This window comes from Crinia signifera, chromosome 9, assembly GCF_055691185.1.
Source record: "Crinia signifera chromosome 9, ASM5569118v1, whole genome shotgun sequence".
NCBI lineage: Eukaryota > Metazoa > Chordata > Amphibia > Anura > Myobatrachidae > Crinia > Crinia signifera.
This window is the reverse complement of record NC_139225.1, coordinates 107407264-107426656: the sequence shown is the minus strand read 5'-3', so window position 1 is coordinate 107426656 and position 19393 is coordinate 107407264. Positions and strand designations below refer to the sequence as shown.

The 19393-nt window shown below is 43.0% G+C and overlaps 1 protein-coding gene across 7 annotated transcripts in view; it reads right to left on the bottom strand.

Annotated features, from left to right (window-relative positions):
• ATP11C (ATPase phospholipid transporting 11C (ATP11C blood group)) overlaps positions 1-19393 on the bottom strand; it is a 151855-nt gene that overhangs the window by 27694 nt on the left and 104768 nt on the right. For all 7 annotated transcript variants that reach the window (XR_014460722.1, XM_083159462.1, XM_083159466.1 and 4 more), the window contains exons 17-21: positions 18662-18765; positions 16152-16333; positions 4408-4671; positions 1314-1482; positions 1018-1120 (exon numbers count right to left, since the gene is read on the bottom strand). Coding sequence is in view for 6 of the 7 variants with exons in the window: in XM_083159462.1 (XP_083015588.1) it covers positions 1018-1120; positions 1314-1482; positions 4408-4671; positions 16152-16333; positions 18662-18765 (822 nt within the window). In the remaining variant the exon portion in view is untranslated. The remainder of the gene's footprint in view (positions 1-1017; positions 1121-1313; positions 1483-4407; positions 4672-16151; positions 16334-18661; positions 18766-19393) is intronic.

The following is a 19393-nucleotide window of genomic DNA, read 5'->3' as shown; positions in this document are numbered from 1 at the left end:
TTAAATAACAATTTTATTGTTTTATAAATTTGCAAATAAACAGATTGAACATTAAACAAATTGAACACTTGTACAGCGTGTGGTGTATAATTTCAATCGTCGTTCATGAATATTAGGTAGTTTACACAGATGTTTATCATTGCATGTGGGGTGGGGGGGGGGGGGGGGGGGTGAATGAGTACAATGAGAATTTCCACACACATACAATGAGTTAGTTCGCTTTAACTGTGACCATAGCCATCACTGTACATTTAAACTATCAAACAAACTAAAAAAAATTGTGAGTCCAGGGAAGATAAAGAGAAAAGAAATGGGGGGGGGGGGGGGCAAATCAGGGAAAGAAGCATAGTTTGGCACAGTCATATAGTAAATGGGAAAATGTGTTCTTAACAAATTATCTTATTAAATGTAATATTTGCCACACACCGGTGATTTATTTAGCGCAGTTCACCCCCTTCCTGTTCTTTTGGTTATAGATGTATGTCTGCCAAAGAGACAGTCATATATGAGACTTTACACTGCTTCAGCCATGGTAATGGGGGAAGGGGAGATACCCGTTCCGGGTAAGAGACAAAAAACAGGGCCAGAGTGCCTGGTAATACTTTGTAAACGGCTTGCAAATAGCCAGCCAATCTAAATAAGCTTTGATTTGATTTCACCCATGCCTTTTCACTTTTTTGGCGGGCGAATTTGCATGTGTGAAAACGGACCCAAAGTCGATCAAAAACACTTTTTGACCAAAAGTGGTAAAAAAGATTGCCAATCCTCGTGTTTTTTGCCCATGATGGATTTCCCCCCTGGGCATTGAATAGAACGAATCCTATTTGCCCTAAAAACATCTGAAAATTGCTGAATCTTCACCTAGGCAAAAAAAAATCTGGCAATAGTTGATTACCCTCCACATTCTACATTCTCCAATACAGAAGACGGAATACATTGTGGCCATTTCAATCACAGGTTTTCTTAGATGAATGTTGGGAAAAGGAAAATTAAACATAATGTTTCTTGATCCCTTACCTATTCCAACATGTGCTTCCAAAATCATACTGACATCATTTGCGCCATCTCCCACAGATAATGTGATTGGGTTCCCTTTGGTATTCTTGACCATTTTAACAATCTGTTTATACGAGTTGAAAATACAATTCGTCAGAGATAAAAGATGTCACAGTCCAACAAAAGAAGTATTCATTTTACAAAATTTTGTGTCTTTTTCTTTTTTATTGTTCTTGCGGAAGTAAAGTCTTGACAATCTGTTGACATACATCATTATATATACACATAGAATCATTACATTTCCATACAGAACGTACCTGTGCTTTCTGCAGTGGAGCCATACGACAACACAAGACGGCTGTACATCTCTGACAGATCGCCAGAAATATGTTCTTGTAATGACTGGAACTGCAGTTGGAATTTAATATAAGAGATAGTGTGGAGCCGTCAATTATTAACCCATAGTCCTGGTGTTCTGTCCAGCTCCTGAAATACAGTGGTTCTCCGGTTAATACACACAACATACAGAGAGGGTACATACTTACATAGTAGTATAGAAACAGAGATACTTAATAAACTATCAACTTTACAAACACAATCAATGTAAAATTCATTGGAAAATATAATATAGTAGTATATAGATGTAATTCATTCTCATGTCAGCTCAGCACTCCTCTAGAGGTCATTCATGAAGATTCAGATGAATGTTTGGGCTTTGTTTCGTGGATGGGATGGCAGGGCTAGACACTGGCGTCTAAAGAGAAAAGTATGCAAAATTTAAGTTTTTTGCGTGCGACGAAGGTGCAGAAAGGGGGTGTGGCCTTACTGGAAGGAGCCTTGCCGAAAGAGACTTCCTTACACCCTAGTTTTGCCCTGCACACCACCACAAAAGAAAAAAAAAGTTCTGATTTATGCCCCCTTACAGAATTGTCTGATACTTTTATTATTCACGCCTCCTCCATCCATAAATTAAATGATGCCACTCCCACCCAACTTGTATTTTACTCCCCTCCCCACCCTGCTTTAATTATGCTCTGCCCACCCCTCTGCCTGTATCCACAAAAACATCTGTCTGTGAACTGAAGAGTCACTCTTACAGTTCTGACAGCTACCTGCTGGGCCAGCCTCTTGCCACTAGTCCTGCTGTAGGCTGTGACTTCATTTAGAGTAACTCCAGCAATTGAGTAGTGCTATGGGTGGGATTGATGAGAGAGCACTCAGAGTGGCCACTCGCAGCTTGGCAGCCAGCGGCCCAGGCCACAGCAAGAGAAGCAGTCAGCAGTGTGGCTGCAGGTGCGGTACCCTGTGCGATTGCATGGCTCATCGTATAGAAATGGCACTGCCATGGGAGGTGGTGGCTTGGAGCAAGCACATCCAACAAATAAAAAGGTAATCTCAATGTCCACTTACTCCATTAATTTAAACCATGAAACAGATGGAAACTCAGCAGAATTACAACAGAAAAAGTGAAAGGCCCAGTTGAACTAAATGGGTGCTACTGATGTGGCAGAAGATTGGACAATGGTGAACCATACGGTTGTGGATTGATAGATCTACAGTGTCTATATAGACAGTCAGTAGGTAGACTGCAATAGGTCAACAGCGTAAAAAGGTCAACAGAGTCAAAAGTTCAACAATCAATAGTTTGACATTCAAAAGGTCGATAGGGTCAAAAGGTCAACATGAGTTTTTCACATTTCTTTGTTGTCAATGACACCACATGTCGACATGTACCATCAATTATTGTAACACATTATTATATTCTCCCTCTATCTATGCCGACATGGATGGTGAAGCGTGAAAAAGTCCAAATAATTTTTTGGGGGGAAAAATCATGTCTACCATTTGACCCTGTTCACATACTCTGACTAACTAGACACTGTAGATACATCAACCGGAAACATTTTTTTTTTTTTTTTAATGCAATCATTTTTATTGTAAATTTTGTAAAGCATACAAATAAAAAAAAAAAAACGAAACAGAAATAAAAATATAACATGAGAAAACAAACAGATGCTCAAGCGCATTCATTATCGGATTGTTGTGTAAATTAAGCTAACAAATAGGGTGTTTGTACATATTAATTAATAGCGTAACCAATAACAGAGTACACAATATAAAACAATAGAAGAACATAATAAAGAAAAGTTCACATCAAGTGTATAAGTACATAGGAGTAGTGGATGGCAGTGGGCCGCATAAACGAGTTGGGCCACAAGTAATCATGAATCACGGGTAGCATATTGTAAGTTGAGCCACCTGGACCAGACAGCTCGCAACTTCTGGCTTTCTTGGCTAGATATGTAAATTTCTTGTGGGAAATAGTTTTGTTAATCAGCTAAGATTGTGCGGTAGGGGTGTGATATTTTTTGCAAGCCACCTTCTGGCAATCCACAACTTGGCTAAGGTGCATAAATGTATCACATAGCACCTGGTTGGTGAATCTAAAGAGTCCTCTTCTAGGGCAACAAATAAGCATACTGCAGGTGAAAGAACGTCTCTCGGGATGCCCATGTTTAGGATAATGACAATAACTCCTGACCAGAATATCACTATATTGGAAACAGATATTAAAGCCTATGCACACAATCTGTTTTAATCTGTCCCCCGGGCTTTGCGCATAGTCCATTGTGCGCATGTGCAGCCAATGTGTTCAAGCTGCCACAGCGAGTAGATCATTCGCCAGGGGCTCACACACAACAGTGCGGGCAGGGGGGGCGTGGGGCAAAGGGCTGGGGGTTCGCCCATGGGCACACCCAGCATTTCATGGAAATGCTGGGCGTTCTCATGGTAATTCCACGATGGCGCTGGTGCGGGCAGCTGACGTCAGCCTTGCGAGTTAACCAGAATAACCTCCTATGTGTGTATTTGACCATTGGCCAAATACACGCAGAAGTGGAGTTAGTCAAATGTCCTTGCCTGCACAGTCTAGATCACCAGACGATAACAACACCATGAACTGCCCACAGTGTGCACACAGTGTCTGGCCAAATCAAAACATATGTACATGGCTTTAGACAACATTTTAAAGGAACTGGCTGATTATAACAGGTTCAAAAACAAATCATTTAAAACATCCAGTGTGTATGCACAAAGCCGATGTACATTCCCGCTGGTCGTTTCTTCTGATCACGCAGGAAGATTGGTATGTATTGTTAAACTCCTGCACAGTGTGTATGCACTATATCGTTTCTCCAGGAGTTCAAGGGCATAGTTGACGACATTGCATCCTTTGTAAATCGTCTGTATACCTAACTTAAAAGTGGGACGTATGCTTACACCTTGATGTGCATTCGGTGCATATACCGACGCACCAATGTCCAGGGATATACAGTGCACATCCAGTGTATATGAGGTCACTGGGTCACTTTAAAAAAAAACGTTTCTGGCAGGGCTACATACAGAACTTACCCTTTACCACTTCCTTTTATTTTAGGTACATCCTGTACCAATTTTCGGTGGTACTCTAGCAGTAGTTCTTGCAAGCGATCTTCTTTTCTTTCAAACTCTTCCAAATTTTTAGTGGTCAGTTCCAGCAGTTCAGTGTTATTCTGGAACAGCCTACAGGCGTAACATGTGGACTTTGCAGTTTCCATTTTGTCTCCTGTTAACACCCAAACCTTCATCCCTGCTGCATGGAGAGCCTCAATAGTTTCTGCTGCTTGCTCCTGGAGCCTAAAAACAATGGCAAACACACCTTTATGTACAATCATCCCAGCATTCCTGCTCAAACTAAGTATGTAAACAGGTTTTCATTCTATGTGCAGATCCGAGAGAACAAGGATGCATTAGCATGATGTACACTATATTGAATCACACACACCATGCGTTATTACATGACATTATAAATCATTCAGACCCCATGGGGGGTATTCAATCTCCAGCCATTATTCCCGACAGGGGAAATAGCGGTGGGGCCCTATTCAATGCTGTCTTTCCCGACAGCGTTGACCAGGGATCTCGGCAGAACGGACCTGACTTTAGAAGCAGTTGGACCCGTTATGCCTAGAACAGCCATGGATTATCGAGCTCCCGGTCGCAGCTCGACGATCCACGGCCGTATCTCGCGGCCATGCCCCCTTTTCGGTGTTCGGCAGGTGGCACATTGAATCATGACTGCTGATTCATCGCTGAGCCGGCCAAGAACGGGACAGGGTCTTGGCTGTTGTGTCCCGGGATTGAATATTCCCCTATGGCAGCTTATGGTGGACTGAGGGTTAGTGGTGGTTTGTGCCTTGGAAGTAGTACACCAGCAATGGTAGCTGTTGCTGTTCCCCGTCCGACAAAAACATAATACTGTACATAATAGTCATAAAAGGGCCAAAGCAGAGTTGGAAGTAGCATTCGTTTAGAAAGCAAAATCTTTTTAAATGAGAATGAGTGTGACTCTCTATTCTCATATGTGTGCGCACTGTTTGTGAGCATGACTAAGGCAGCTTTTCCCAAATGACACTATACAACAGGCATACGTTCAGCCATGCATCAGAAACAATGCTAGCGTTCTCCTATATATATCACATCTGTGACACACTATCCTGAAAATAAAAATTGCACAAATGTGTTTATGAGATGGAAAATTCAGTAACGGAGTAACGATTTAATTATCTCATAAAACGTGTGCATATGATCTCTACTGCATGTATTAGACAGAATAAGATCATCTGGGTGTAACCAATGTTCTGGCCCACATACCATTTAGCTTCATTCATGACATCAGTTCTTGTACAGCCGACATCCACAAACTTTCCAGAAAATGGGGACGCTACTTTTGGTGAAATCTACATTTTCTATTTCACATTTCAAAGTTATTTAACCCTTTCAGTGACAAGTGAATTTGTCAAATTAGGTGTGAAAATTGCCAAGCAAACATTTTTATTTATCATCATGACATGTCATTTTTATAGCAAGTATAATCTTTTTTACTATAACATTTTTTATTTGAATTTATTATAACAAACACTGGCAGTGTAAGCGGATATTTTAACCCCTTCCCGACATTTGACGTACATTTACGTCATGGCCGGGAGGTACTTCCCGACACATGGCATAAATGTACGTCATGAGTTTAAACTGTCACTGCGTCTCGAGACGCAGTGACAGAGGGACGATGTCTGCTGTCCCTGACAGCAGACATGTCCCTGCATGCCCAGGGGGGGCTGCGATGCCGCCCCCTCGTCGGCGATCGCTGTGATTGGCTGTTCAGTGTGAACAGCCATTCACAGCGTTTTCCTGTGTTACCAGCGAATCGGACGCTCGGTAACACAGGTTTCAATCACCGCCGGGCGTCAGGGGGCATGAGGGGGTCATCGGTGACGATGACACCTCACCCCACCCTCACCCCACCTGCCCCCAAGGCTGTGATTGGTCCGTGGGACCCACGGACCAATCACAGCCAAGGCGCGACATTTAAACTGACGGTGACTGCGCTGCAGACGCCATTCCGGTCTGGAATAGCGTGCAGAACGGTCACCGTGCCTGCCTGCCGTGAATACCGACCTGATCCTTGCTAATACTTACCTGATCCTTGCAAATACCTTACCTGATCACCTTATCACTGCTTGTAGCGTGCTGGACGCTTCCTGGATCTGACTTCCTGAGACTTCCTGCTGCTGCTGCAGTGTGATAGAGAGATAGAGAGAGAGATAGAGAGAGATAGAGAGAGATAGAGAGATAGTGACAGAGAGAGCTATATTTTGTGTCTGCTACCCCCCCTTTTTGGGGGTGCAGGGGTTTTCTATATATAAATAACTGTCAGTGCTGCTGCTGCAGTGTCATACAGTGATAGATAGTGATAGATAGTGATAGATAGTGAGAGGTAGAGAGATAGAGAGATTTGTGTCTGCTACCCCCCCTTTTTGGGGGTGCAGGGGTTTTATTTTATATATATAACTGTCAGTGCTGCTGCTGCAGTGTCATAGAGTGATAGATAGTGATAGATAGTGAGAGATAGAGAGATAGTGACAGAGAGTGATAGAGAGTGTATATTTTGTGTCTGCTACCCCCCCTTTTTGGGGGTGCAGTTTTTTTTTATACATATAACTGTCAGTGCTGCTGCTGCAGTGTCCTAGAGTGATAGATAGTGAGAGATAGTGAGAGATAGAGAGATAGAGAGAGATAGTGACAGAGAGTGATAGAGAGTGTATATTTTGTGTCTGCTACCCCCCCTTTTGTGCTGATCAGTATATCTGTGCTGATCAGCAACTTTTTGGGGGCGCAGAGGTTTTTTTTTTATATATATACCTGTCAGTTGCTGCCAGTTGCACTGTCAGTTGCACCAAAGGTTGTGCACCTGCTGTCCCTCACTGGTAATCAGTGTCGCATCACTGATAACCTTTTTTTTTTTTTGTGAGTGCTGTGGGGACTTTTTTTAATTTTTTTTTTACACACACTGATTTTGTGGGTGTCCTGTGGCCACTGTGCGCCGATCAGTGACGTACATCACTGATCAGCTTTTTCGGCACAGGGTTGATCTATTTTTTATTTTTTTTTTATCAGATTCCTGTTGCCTTTGAGCGCTGTTCAGTGACAGACGTTACTGACCAACATCTGTGCTCAATTTTTGGCGCAGGACCTTTTTTTTTTTTTTTAACCCCTTCAATTTTTTATTTTTAACCCCTTCATTTTTTTTTTTTTTTATTGGTATAAAGTATTTTTTTTTTTCTGCACCACATACACACTACACACTACATACCCCCCGGATTGAAATAAAGTTTGTACCCCCCCCTACACTATACACGTGTTGAAACATTTCACTACCAGTAACACAAAAATAAAAATGGCATCCCAAATGTCCTCCCAAATGTCCTCCCAAATGTCCTCCCAGTCATCCAGGAGAATGTATTCAGTGGAGGAGGCATATGCCATGCTTGCCTCTGACTCTGACACAGGCAGTGATGCAAGCGGGGAATTTGAAGGATTTGTCTTAAGCTCCTCTTCCTCCTCTGGTGATGAGGGACCCCCTCAAAGACGCCCCCGTAGATCAGCTGAGATTCCCCCCCCAATAATTGATCTAGTATGGACCCCACCACCAGACAATTTTGAGCCCCAGGTTCCTGAGTTTTTGGCCATGCCAGGAATCCAATTTGATTCCACAGGTCTCAGAGAAATTGACTTTTTCAAATTATTTTTCTCTGATGATTTTATAAATTTAATGGTGGACCAAACTAATTTATATGCCCAGCAGTTTATTGCTCAAAACCCCACGTCATCATTTGCTAGGTGGACCCCTGTAGATGCAGTAGAGATGATGACGTTTTGGGGTCTGGTGTTTCATATGGGCATAGTAAAAAAGCCAGAAATTAGGCAATATTGGAGTACAGATGTTCTGTACAGTACTCCATTTTACCGTATGGCCATGACCCGGACTCGATTTGAGACAATTCTTAAATTTATACATTACACCGATAATGCACAGTGCCCACCCAGAGATGATCCCACCTTTGACCGGCTATTCAAAGTCAGGCCGGTCATTGATCATTTCAGTGCCAAATTTGAAGAGGTGTACATCCCTGAAAAATTTATTTGTATCGACGAGTCCCTTATACATTTTAAAGGAAGGGTTAAATTCCGCCAGTACCTTCCCAGTAAGAGGGCAAGGTATGGCATAAAAATGTATAAACTGTGTGAAAGCACCTCAGGGTACACCCACAGGTTTAGGGTTTATGAAGGGAAGGATTCAAGAATTCAACCGCCAGAATGCCCCCCCTCCCTCGTAGGTGTTAGTGGGAAAATTGTCTGGGATTTAGTGCACCCCTTCCTGGATAAAGGTTATCACCTCTATGTGGATAACTTTTACACTAGCATCCCCCTGTTTAAGGCCCTTGGTTCAAGAGGTACAGCAGCTTGCGGTACTGTGCGCAAGAACCAAAGAGGCCTCCCAAAAACGCACATTGCCCAAGTAATGAGAAGGGGTGAAAGCAGGGGAATATGCAACGAAAATATGTTGTTGGTCAAATATAAGGACAAGAGGGATGTCCTTATACTGACAACAATTCACGGAGACAGTACCACCTCCGTCCCTGTACGAGGTACCAGTACCCACACCTCAAAACCTAATTGTATCCTGGATTACAATAGGTACATGGGCGGAGTGGATCTTTCAGATCAGGTACTGAAGCCGTACAGTGCCCTGCGGAAAACAAAAATCTGGTACAAGAAGGTGGCCGTGTATATCATCCAGATGGCACTGTATAACTCTTACGTGCTATTCCGTTCTACCGGCCAGAGGGGGACATTTATGCACTTTCAAGAGGAAGTCATAAAGGGCCTAATATTTGGGAACCAGCAGGCAGAGGGCCCCAGTACTTCTAGTACTGGCCCCCGTATTGTACCAGGGCAGCATTTTCCTGATGAAATCCCCTCCACTGGAAAAAAGGGCAGGACACAAAAAAGGTGCAAAGTTTGCTATAAAAAGGGAATAAGAAAGCAAACTATTTTCCAGTGTGACACTTGCCCCGACAAACCCGGCCTATGTATAAAGGAGTGTTTTAAAATATACCACACATCTATGGAATATTAGGTTCATAATTTCACCGTGCTTCGGGGGTCTTGCTAATGCCACATAGCACCCACCATTCATTCCACCAGAATCTGAGCCGCAAAATCCAAAAATCACTCCTTCCCTTCTGAGTCCTGCCATGCACCCAACTGGTATTTTTTGGTCACATGTGAGGCATTGCCGTACTCGGGAGAAATTGGGGCACAGATTTTGGGGTGCTTTGTCTCCTTCATTCCTTGTGAAAATGAAAAATTTTGAGCCAGAACTGCATTTTTGTGTAAAAAAATGTAATTTTTCATGTTCACTGCCCAGTTTTATCAAAATTGGTGAAACCCCTGGGGGTTTGAAATGTACACTATACCCCTAGATGAATTCCCTGAGGGGTGTAGTTTGCAAAATGGGGTCACTTGTGGGGGGGTTCCACTGTATTGGTGCTTTGGGGGTCTTGCTAATGCGACATAGCACCCACCATCATTCCACCAGAATTTGTGCTGCAAAATCCAAATATCACTCCTTCCCTTCTGAGTCCTGCCACTTTTTGGTCACACATGAGGCATTGCCGTACTCGGGAGAAATTGGGGCACAGATTTTGGGGTGCTTTGTCTCCTTCATTCCTTCTGAAAATGAAAAATTTTGAGCCAGAACTGCATTTTTGTGTAAAAAAATGTAATTTTTCATTTTCACTGCCCACTTGTATCAAAATTGGTGAAACCCCTGGGGGTTTGAAATGTACACTATACCCCTAGATGAATTCCCTGAGGGGTGTACTTTGCAAAATGGGGTGACTTGTGGGGGGGTTCCACTGTATTGGTGCAACATAGCACCCACCATTCATTCCACCAGAATCTGTGCTGCAAAATCCAAAAATCACTCCTTCCCTTCTGAGTCCTGCCATGCACCCAACTGGTATTTTTTGGTCACATGTGAGGCATTGCCGTACTCGGGAGAAATTGGGGCACAGATTTTGGGGTGCTTTTTCTCCTTCATACCTTCTGAAAATGAAAAATTTTGAGCCAGAACTGCATTTTTGTGTAAAAAATGTAATTTTTCATTTTCACAGCCCAGTTGTATCAAAATTGGTGAAACCCCTGGGGGTTTTAAATGTACACTATACCCCTAGATGAATTCCCTGAGGGGTGTAGTTTGCAAAATGGGGTCACTTGTGGGGGGGTTCCACTGTATTGGTGCTTGGGGGGTCTTGCTAATGCGACATAGCACCCACCAAAATTCCACCAGAATCTGAGCTGCAAAATCCAAAAATCACTCCTTCCCTTTTGAGTCCTGCCATGCACCCAACTGGTATTTTTTGGTCACATGTGAGGCATTGCCGTACTCGGGAGAAATTGGGGCACAGATTTTGGGGTGCTTTTTCTCCTTCATACCTTCTGAAAATGAAAAATTTTGAGCCAGAACTGCATTTTTGTGTAAAAAATTTAATTTTTCATGTTCACTGCCCACTTGTATCAAAATTGGTGAAACCCCTGGGGGTTTGAAATGTACACTATACCCCTAGATGAATTCCCTGAGGGGTGTAGTTTGCAAAATGGGGTCACTTGTGGGGGGGTTCCACTGTATTGGTGCTTGGGGGGTCTTGCTAATGCGACATAGCACCCACCAAAATTCCACCAGAATCTGAGCTGCAAAATCCAAAAATCACTCCTTCCCTTCTGAGTCCTGCCATGCACCCAACTGGTATTTTTTGGTCACATGTGAGGCATTGCCGTACTCGGGATAAATTGGGGCACAGATTTTGGGGTGCTTTTTCTCCTTCATACCTTCTGAAAATGAAAAATTTTGAGCCAGAACTGCATTTTTGTGTAAAAAAATGTAATTTTTCATTTTCACTGCCCACTTGTATCAAAATTGGTGAAACCCCTGGGGGTTTGAAATGTACACTATACCCCTAGATGAATTCCCTGAGGGGTGTACTTTGCAAAATGGGGTGACTTGTGGGGGGGTTCCACTGTATTGGTGCAACATAGCACCCACCATTCATTCCACCAAAATCTGTGCTGCAAAATCCAAAAATCACTCCTTCCGTTCTGAGTCCTGCCATGCACCCAACTGGTATTTTTTGGTCACATGTGAGGCATTTCCGTACTCGGGAGAAATTGGGGCACAGATTTTGGGGTGCTTTTTCTCCTTCATACCTTCTGAAAATGAAAAATTTTGAGCCAGAACTGCATTTTTGTGTAAAAAAATGTAATTTTTCATTTTCACTGCCCACTTGTATCAAAATTGGTGAAACCCCTGGGGGTTTGAAATGTACACTATACCCCTAGATGAATTCCCTGAGGGGTGTAGTTTTCAAAATGGGGTGACTTGTGGGGGGGTTCCACTGTATTGGTGCTTGGGGGGTCTTGCTAATGCGACATAGCACCCACCAAAATTCCACCAGAATCTGAGCTGCAAAATCCAAAAATCACTCCTTCCGTTCTGAGTCCTGCCATGCACCCAACTGGTATTTTTTGGTCACATGTGAGGCATTGCCGTACTCGGGAGAAATTGGGGCACAGATTTTGGGGTGCTTTTTCTCCTTCATACCTTCTGAAAATGAAAAATTTCGAGCCAGAACTGCATTTTTGTGTAAAAAATGTAATTTTTCATTTTCACTGCCCACTTGTATCAAAATTGGTGAAACCCCTGGGGGTTTGAAATGTACACTATACCCCTAGATGAATTCCCTGAGGGGTGTAGTTTTCAAAATGGGGTGACTTGTGGGGGGGTTCCACTGTATTGGTGCTTGGGGGGTCTTGCTAATGCGACATAGCACCCACCAAAATTCCACCAGAATCTGAGCCGCAAAATCCAAAAATCACTCCTTCCGTTCTGAGTCCTGCCATGCACCCAACTGGTATTTTTTGGTCACATGTGAGGCATTTCCGTACTCGGGAGAAATTGGGGCACATATTTTGGGGTGCTTTTTCTCCTTCATACCTTCTGAAAATGAAAAATTTTGAGCCAGAACTGCATTTTTGTGTAAAAAAATGTAATTTTTCATTTTCACTGCCCACTTGTATCAAAATTGGTGAAACCCCTGGGGGTTTGAAATGTACACTATACCCCTAGATGAATTCCCTGAGGGGTGTACTTTGCAAAATGGGGTGACTTGTGGGGGGGTTCCACTGTATTGGTGCAACATAGCACCCACCATTCATTCCACCAGAATCTGTGCTGCAAAATCCAAAAATCACTCCTTCCCTTCTGAGTCCTGCCATGCACCCAACTGGTATTTTTTGGTCACATGTGAGGCATTGCCGTACTCGGGAGAAATTGGGGCACAGATTTTGGGGTGCTTTTTCTCCTTCATACCTTCTGAAAATGAAAAATTTTGAGCCAGAACCTCATTTTTGTGTAAAAAAATGTAATTTTTCATTTTCACTGCCCACTTGTATCAAAATTGGTGAAACCCCTGGGGGTTTGAAATGTACACTATACCCCTAGATGAATTCCCTGAGGGGTGTACTTTGCAAAATGGGGTCACTTGTGGGGGGGTTCCACTGTATTGGTGCTTTGGGGGTCTTGCTAATGCGACATAGCACCCACCAAAATTCCACCAGAATCTGAGCTGCAAAATCCAAAAATCACTCCTTCCCTTCTGAGTCCTGCCATGCACCCAACTGGTATTTTTTGGTCACATGTGAGGCATTGCCGTACTCGGGAGAAATTGGGGCACAGATTTTGGGGTGCTTTGTCTCCTTCATACCTTCTGAAAATGACAAATTTGGAGCCAGAACTGTATTTTTGTGTAAAAAAAATAATTTTTCATTTTCACTGCCCAGTTGTACCACAATTGGTGAAACCCCTGGGGGTTTGAAATGTACACTATACCCCTAGATGAATTCCCTGAGGGGTGTAGTTTGCAAAATGGGGTCACTTGTGGGGGGGTTCCTAACTTTTAGCATCTTATGGTGCCTAGAAACCTACATGGTGCCTAAAAAATAATCTCATAAAAAGGAGGCTCCAAAATCAAGTAGGTGCTCCTTCTATTATGAAGCCTGTGGTTTGGTCACCGTGCACACTAGGGCCACATATAGGATATTTATGAAAACAAAAGAATTGGGGGAATCAATTTTCAGTCACATTTCTCTAGTAAAATGTACTGTGTTCCTTAGAAAAATGTATTAAAATTGCAAATCTGCAAAAAAAAAGAAATTTTGAAATTTCACCTACACTTTGTTTTAATTCCTGTGAAACACCTAAAGGGTTAACAAACTTCCAAAATGCTGTTTTGAATACTGTGAGGGGTGCAGTTTTTGAAATGGCATCATTTATGGGGGTGTCTCACATACAAGTCCCTCAAAGTCACATCAGAACTGAACTGGTCCCTAAAAAAATCAGTGTTTGAAATTTTCTTGAAAATTTGAGAATTTGCTATTCATATTGTAAGCCTCCTAGTGTCCCAAAAAATTAAAAGGAAGTTGAAATAATGATGTCAACATAAAGTAGACATATGGTCTATGTTAGTTATTCACTATTTTGAGTGGTAAGATTATTTGTCTCACAAGCAGAAAATTTAACATTTTGCAAATCGCTAAATTTTCCATTTTTTCACGATATTTTGGTATTTTTCACAAAAAAACACAGACTGTATCGACCCAAATTTACCACTAATTTGAAGTACAATGTGTCACGAAAAAACAATCTCAAAATCACTGGGATAAGTAAAAGCAAAAAAAAGTTATCCCCACTTAAGTGAGACATGTCAGATTTGAAAAAAAGGGCTCTGTCAGGAACGCAAAAACTGGCTCTGTCAGGAAGGGGTTAAACATCTCTCATAGAGATGTTGGCACTGAAGGGGTTAAAGGCACAGTGCACCTGGTATAAAATTTTTAGTCACCATTTACCCTCTATTTCTACAGGTTCTAATATGTGTGTTTAAGGCAGGGAAGGGGAACCTTCGGTCCTCCGGCTGTTGTTGAACTACACATCCCAGCATGCCCTGCAACAGTTTTAGAATGGCCAAATAGCAAAACTGTAACAGGGCATGCTGGGATGTGTAGTTCAACAACATCTGGCGGGCCGAAGGTTCCCCATCACTGGTTTAAGGGAACAGAGCCCACCACAATCTGACTGCTTCAACTAACTTACATTTTATGTACCTCACATAACATAATATAATCTAATATTATCATGCATATAGGCAGGTATCAAAAACCCATCCCTTTTTTGTAAATGGCCCATCCCACTATCGCGTACGGGACAATTCCAATCCAACACCATTCTGTAAAGGAAAACTCTACTTGATATTTCCCCCACAACTCCAAACTAAGAGCCTGTGTTATTTTTGTTTTTTAAACCTATGAGAAAGATCTTGAACTTGTCAGCCTAAGTTGAAATCTATAGATACAGAGGTAGTGATTATTTTTTTTTACAGTGTCACATATGGGACATTTTACTCATGAAATAGCCCAAATGACACAGATGTGTCCTCATACATTATGGCTACAGTTGCGCCAACAGCCCATCTAAGTGTGCCAAGCCAGGTGTCTTTTATGCATCTTTTTACCCCAAAACATGTATTTGTGCCAATGCAATGCATATACAGTAGGCTGCACCAGGAGACTGTGTGGATTAATTGATAATTGTGCTACATACAGTATAGTTACCCAGTCGCACACAGATATACAGCAAAAAAATATGGAACAGGACGTGGTGGGGAGGACTTCTGTCAAGTTGTCAATGTCTGTGTGGACGTCACTGAGTCTGTGTATCAGCCATTGTAATTTCCAGAATTAGACCTTTTTATGGTCCCAATAACTTGTCACGTTTATTAATTACCCCATATAGCTTGATTCTGTTAAAAGTATTCATTCATATTAAGGGCAAAGAAAAAAAGAAAATCTTAGAATAGTGGGACCCAATCAGGGTGCCGTGGTACTCCAGGGTGCCTCTGGGCAATTGTAAAATTGCCCTGTGTTGGTAGTCCAGGACCAATTAAAATGATTTCTGATCAATGCAATAAGCAACATAGGTGCTTGTGGACATAGACTAAAGTGAACCCCATCCCTCACCACATAGACATGTGTTCACATTTATCCTCCATGCAATGCAAGTTGCGTAAAACCAACTGCGTGAGCTACGACTCTGTAGCGCCTGGCACCTTTTTTTCAACTTGATTCCATTAAATAGCACCTTATTTGCAAAACAAAATGCCAGGTAACACTGTTTCCAGAAAAACAGTGCAGCCTTCCATTTCTTATGCAGGTCCAGCAGCAGTCACACACTGAGGGGATGATTCAGGTTGGCTTCAAAAATCAAACTCCTTTATTGGACAAAACCCATGTGCAATGCAGGTGGGGCAGATGTAACATGTGCACATGTCTCTCTGCACATGTTACATCTGCCCCACCTGCGGTGCACATGGTTTAGTCCATTAGAGATATTGCTTTTGCAAGCAAACCTGAATTAGTCCCTGAATATACATATGCTGCATTACATTTTAGCGGAAGCCGCTTGTGCCTCACATGCATTCCATTCCGCACATAAGATGCTATTAAATAAAAAGTGGCTAACTTTCAACCACTTCCAATGCTGGAAAATGCAACGTACCAAAGGACCAGTTAATGCAGTCACTAAGCATTTAGTACTACCACAATGCCCAGCTATATGGGCTACAAGCAGATGGATATTTAGGCATCCCTCCCCATTATCTGACCTGTCTTCCACAGCAGTGGCTCCCAGTAAGTGCATGTCATCTTCTATGTCATCGAAAACTCTGGCCAGCTTCTCCTCTCGATCCTGTAGAGCCATTTTGGCCTCAGTCAGATGTTTGTTTATTTTCTCATACTCCTCTTGGCTTAGTTCTTTACACGCTACACAGAGAGTCCGATATCCATCCTAACAGAAGATTAACACAGGCGTTACAACTGTTGTATGGAAGATTAGCCATTTAAGCTATGAAGATAAAAGGTGAATAGTACAATGTGTCATTGTGGCCTCGAGCACAAGGTCAGCACAGATTCTCCAAAGAAGTAGGAAACAACAAAAACATTGGCAGGTACAAAATGATCAGGACTGTGACAGATATGCTCTCTCAGACACATCCTATAAAGGAAAATGGATTCCTGAAACTCCCTTATAGTAACACTGGTCTATATTTTCATCTGGAGTATCTATTTAAAAATGGTTGTGCCTCACCAATGTTCCAAATTCTCATAAAATGAATTGACAGAATATTGGTAAGCCTCAAAGATTGTGTTTGCTGTGGAAAGATCTACAGTTTACCACACAGAAGGGTTGACTAAGTTGCACACTGCTGACATCACCTTGACATCTTTTTCTATCGTCATGCCTGCAACATTATGCCAATGTTAATATCAGCCATTCCCATGGTGCACAAGCTGTCTGAATGTGCAAGGACTGAGACGCCCACTCTGAGAGATCTATAGATGCTGCAATACCACCTGGTGTGTCATTAGACGCCACCATCGATCACCCCATTGAAACTTGCTCCCACCCATGGTAGGTGAAGACCAGTGTGACTGATTAAGCATCAGTGTATTTATTTATTAACAGTTTTTTTATATAGCGCACACATATTCCGTAGCACTTTACAGAGTATAGTTAAACATTCACATCAGTCCCTGCCCCATTGGAGCTTACAATCTATATTCCCTACCATATGTACACGCACACACGGACATTCTAGGGTTAATTTTGTTGGGAGCCAATTAGCCTACCAGTATATTTTTGGATTGTGGGAGGAAACCGGAGTACCCGGAGGAAACCCACACAAGTACGGGGAGAATATACAAACTCTGCACAGTTAGAGCCAATGAGCCATGGTGGGAATCGAACCCATGACCTCAGTGCTGTGAGGCAGTAATGCTAACCATTACACCATCCATACTGCCCAGTGTATACAAATACTTCAGTGACACGCTTGTACCACTCCCATAACAGGCCCATAATATAGTCCATCTCCATGCATCTGAATAGGCCCGCCCAGTCTCTGCACAGCACATTTGCAATACATTTCTACATGCAGAAGTCTGAAATCCCAAATGCAACTCTATATGAACACAATTGGGACGCATGTGTGGTGCGTGCAACATAGATGCATGTTCAGTAAAAGTAGAAAATGACATAGACAGTGTACGATTCAGGACAAAATGGCCCTTGATCTTCCAGAACCTATAATAATGTAAAACTCTCCAGTCTAGGCATGGACAGTATTGCATATTTGCCTACCTTTGAAAAAGCAGTTCAGGGAAAAGCAACACCAATAAGTGCGACGTTACATTGGATGTGTATCAATACATCTGAGAGTTGGGTCATAAATGAGCACAAAACAAGATTACGGACTTACTGTACAAGGAAAGTCATTGGAGTAGGTATTGCTGCTTACATAGAAGCAGCAGCAATAGTACTAACAGTACAAATATGGTAATGCACAGGAGATGTCACGCCTCCTCTTGTTTTACCGTTCCAAACTGCGTCCAAGCCGGCCACCACCTAGGGGTCTGGTATAGCACACCGCCATTTGGGATTAGCTCGATGTCGGGATCCCGACTGCTCGGACTCAGACAGCGGGGGGGAGCGCAATGAAGCCCCTTGCGGGTTCCACGCTGCTTGCCACCTATTCTATTTTCCCTCTATGTGGGCCGTGGACCCCCACAAGGGAGAATAGCCGGTGGCCGTTGGGATCCCGAGTGTCTGGGTTTTAACAGTCGGGATTCCGAAATCGGTACAATGACTATCGGAATTCCGACTGTCTGTCAGCCATCCGGCACCCCCACCTAGAGGCCAGGATATCTGTCATCTGAGGAAGATCCTGGTATCGTCCCTCCCCTGTAACGGGGGGCTGTAACCTCCCTGCCCTCAAACAACATCAGATGATCACTGACAGTCTGATGTGACTCGGCATCCTGTGTAAAGACCCAAACATCGGTACTTTGCGCATTAGGGCACCCCTTCAACAACTGAATCAGGCCCCATATGTAAGGGGCATTGCTGTGTGATGTAATATTCCCCACACAACCAAAACTTTTTACTGTGCACAGTTCTCTATTCAAAATAGGGGAAAGGGGGGCAGCACCAAAGTACTTTCTGGCAAAGGACACCTAATTCTCTAGTTACGGCACTGCTGATGATCCCATTTGACTGTATCTAATTTTCTTTGGTTTCCTAAGCTATACAGCTATGCAGTACTAGTGTGATACGTACCAGAGCATTCTGCTCAACATGCACCTTAATCCGAGCGATCTCATCACGCGCCACTCTATGAAACACTGAAGAATCAGCTCCTTTGCAGAAAAGGAGAATCTTTCCTGATACAAAAAAAAATGCAGAGATCATAAAAGTGACAGCACATTGGAATGTAACCTCCAACCAAAATAAACAAAGCATTTATTGAGAACTGTAAATAGCAATAAATAGGGAGAGAAAATAAAGCTTTCTTTTATATGAGTAAACATTCATGAGTCATAAGTCACTACATATGTACATGAACACTGCCTGGGTAATGAAGCCTCGCAAGCCCATTTATTAATGATCACCCGGCACTGGCATAGACAGGGGCTGGGAATGTATTAAATCTATACGAGGTCCTTAGTGCAGTGCCATAGATTCTGTGTATGCACAGCAAACTTGACCGACATGCACAGGGTGTGGTATGCGGTTCTGACAGTCGGGATCCCGACAGTCATTAGCCGGATGTCGGGATCCTGACTGGCCGGACTCAGACGTGGCCAGCGCAACAAAGCCCCTTGCGGGCTCGCTGCGCTCGCAACGCTGCGCTCGCCACGCTGCGGGCACGGTGGCTCGCTACCTATTCTATTCTCCCTCTATGGGGGTCGTGGACCACCACAAGGGAGAATAGCCGACGACCGTCGGAAACCTGGCCGTCAGTGTTTTAACAGTTGGGATCCTGACGTTGGGTTAATGACTGTCGGGATC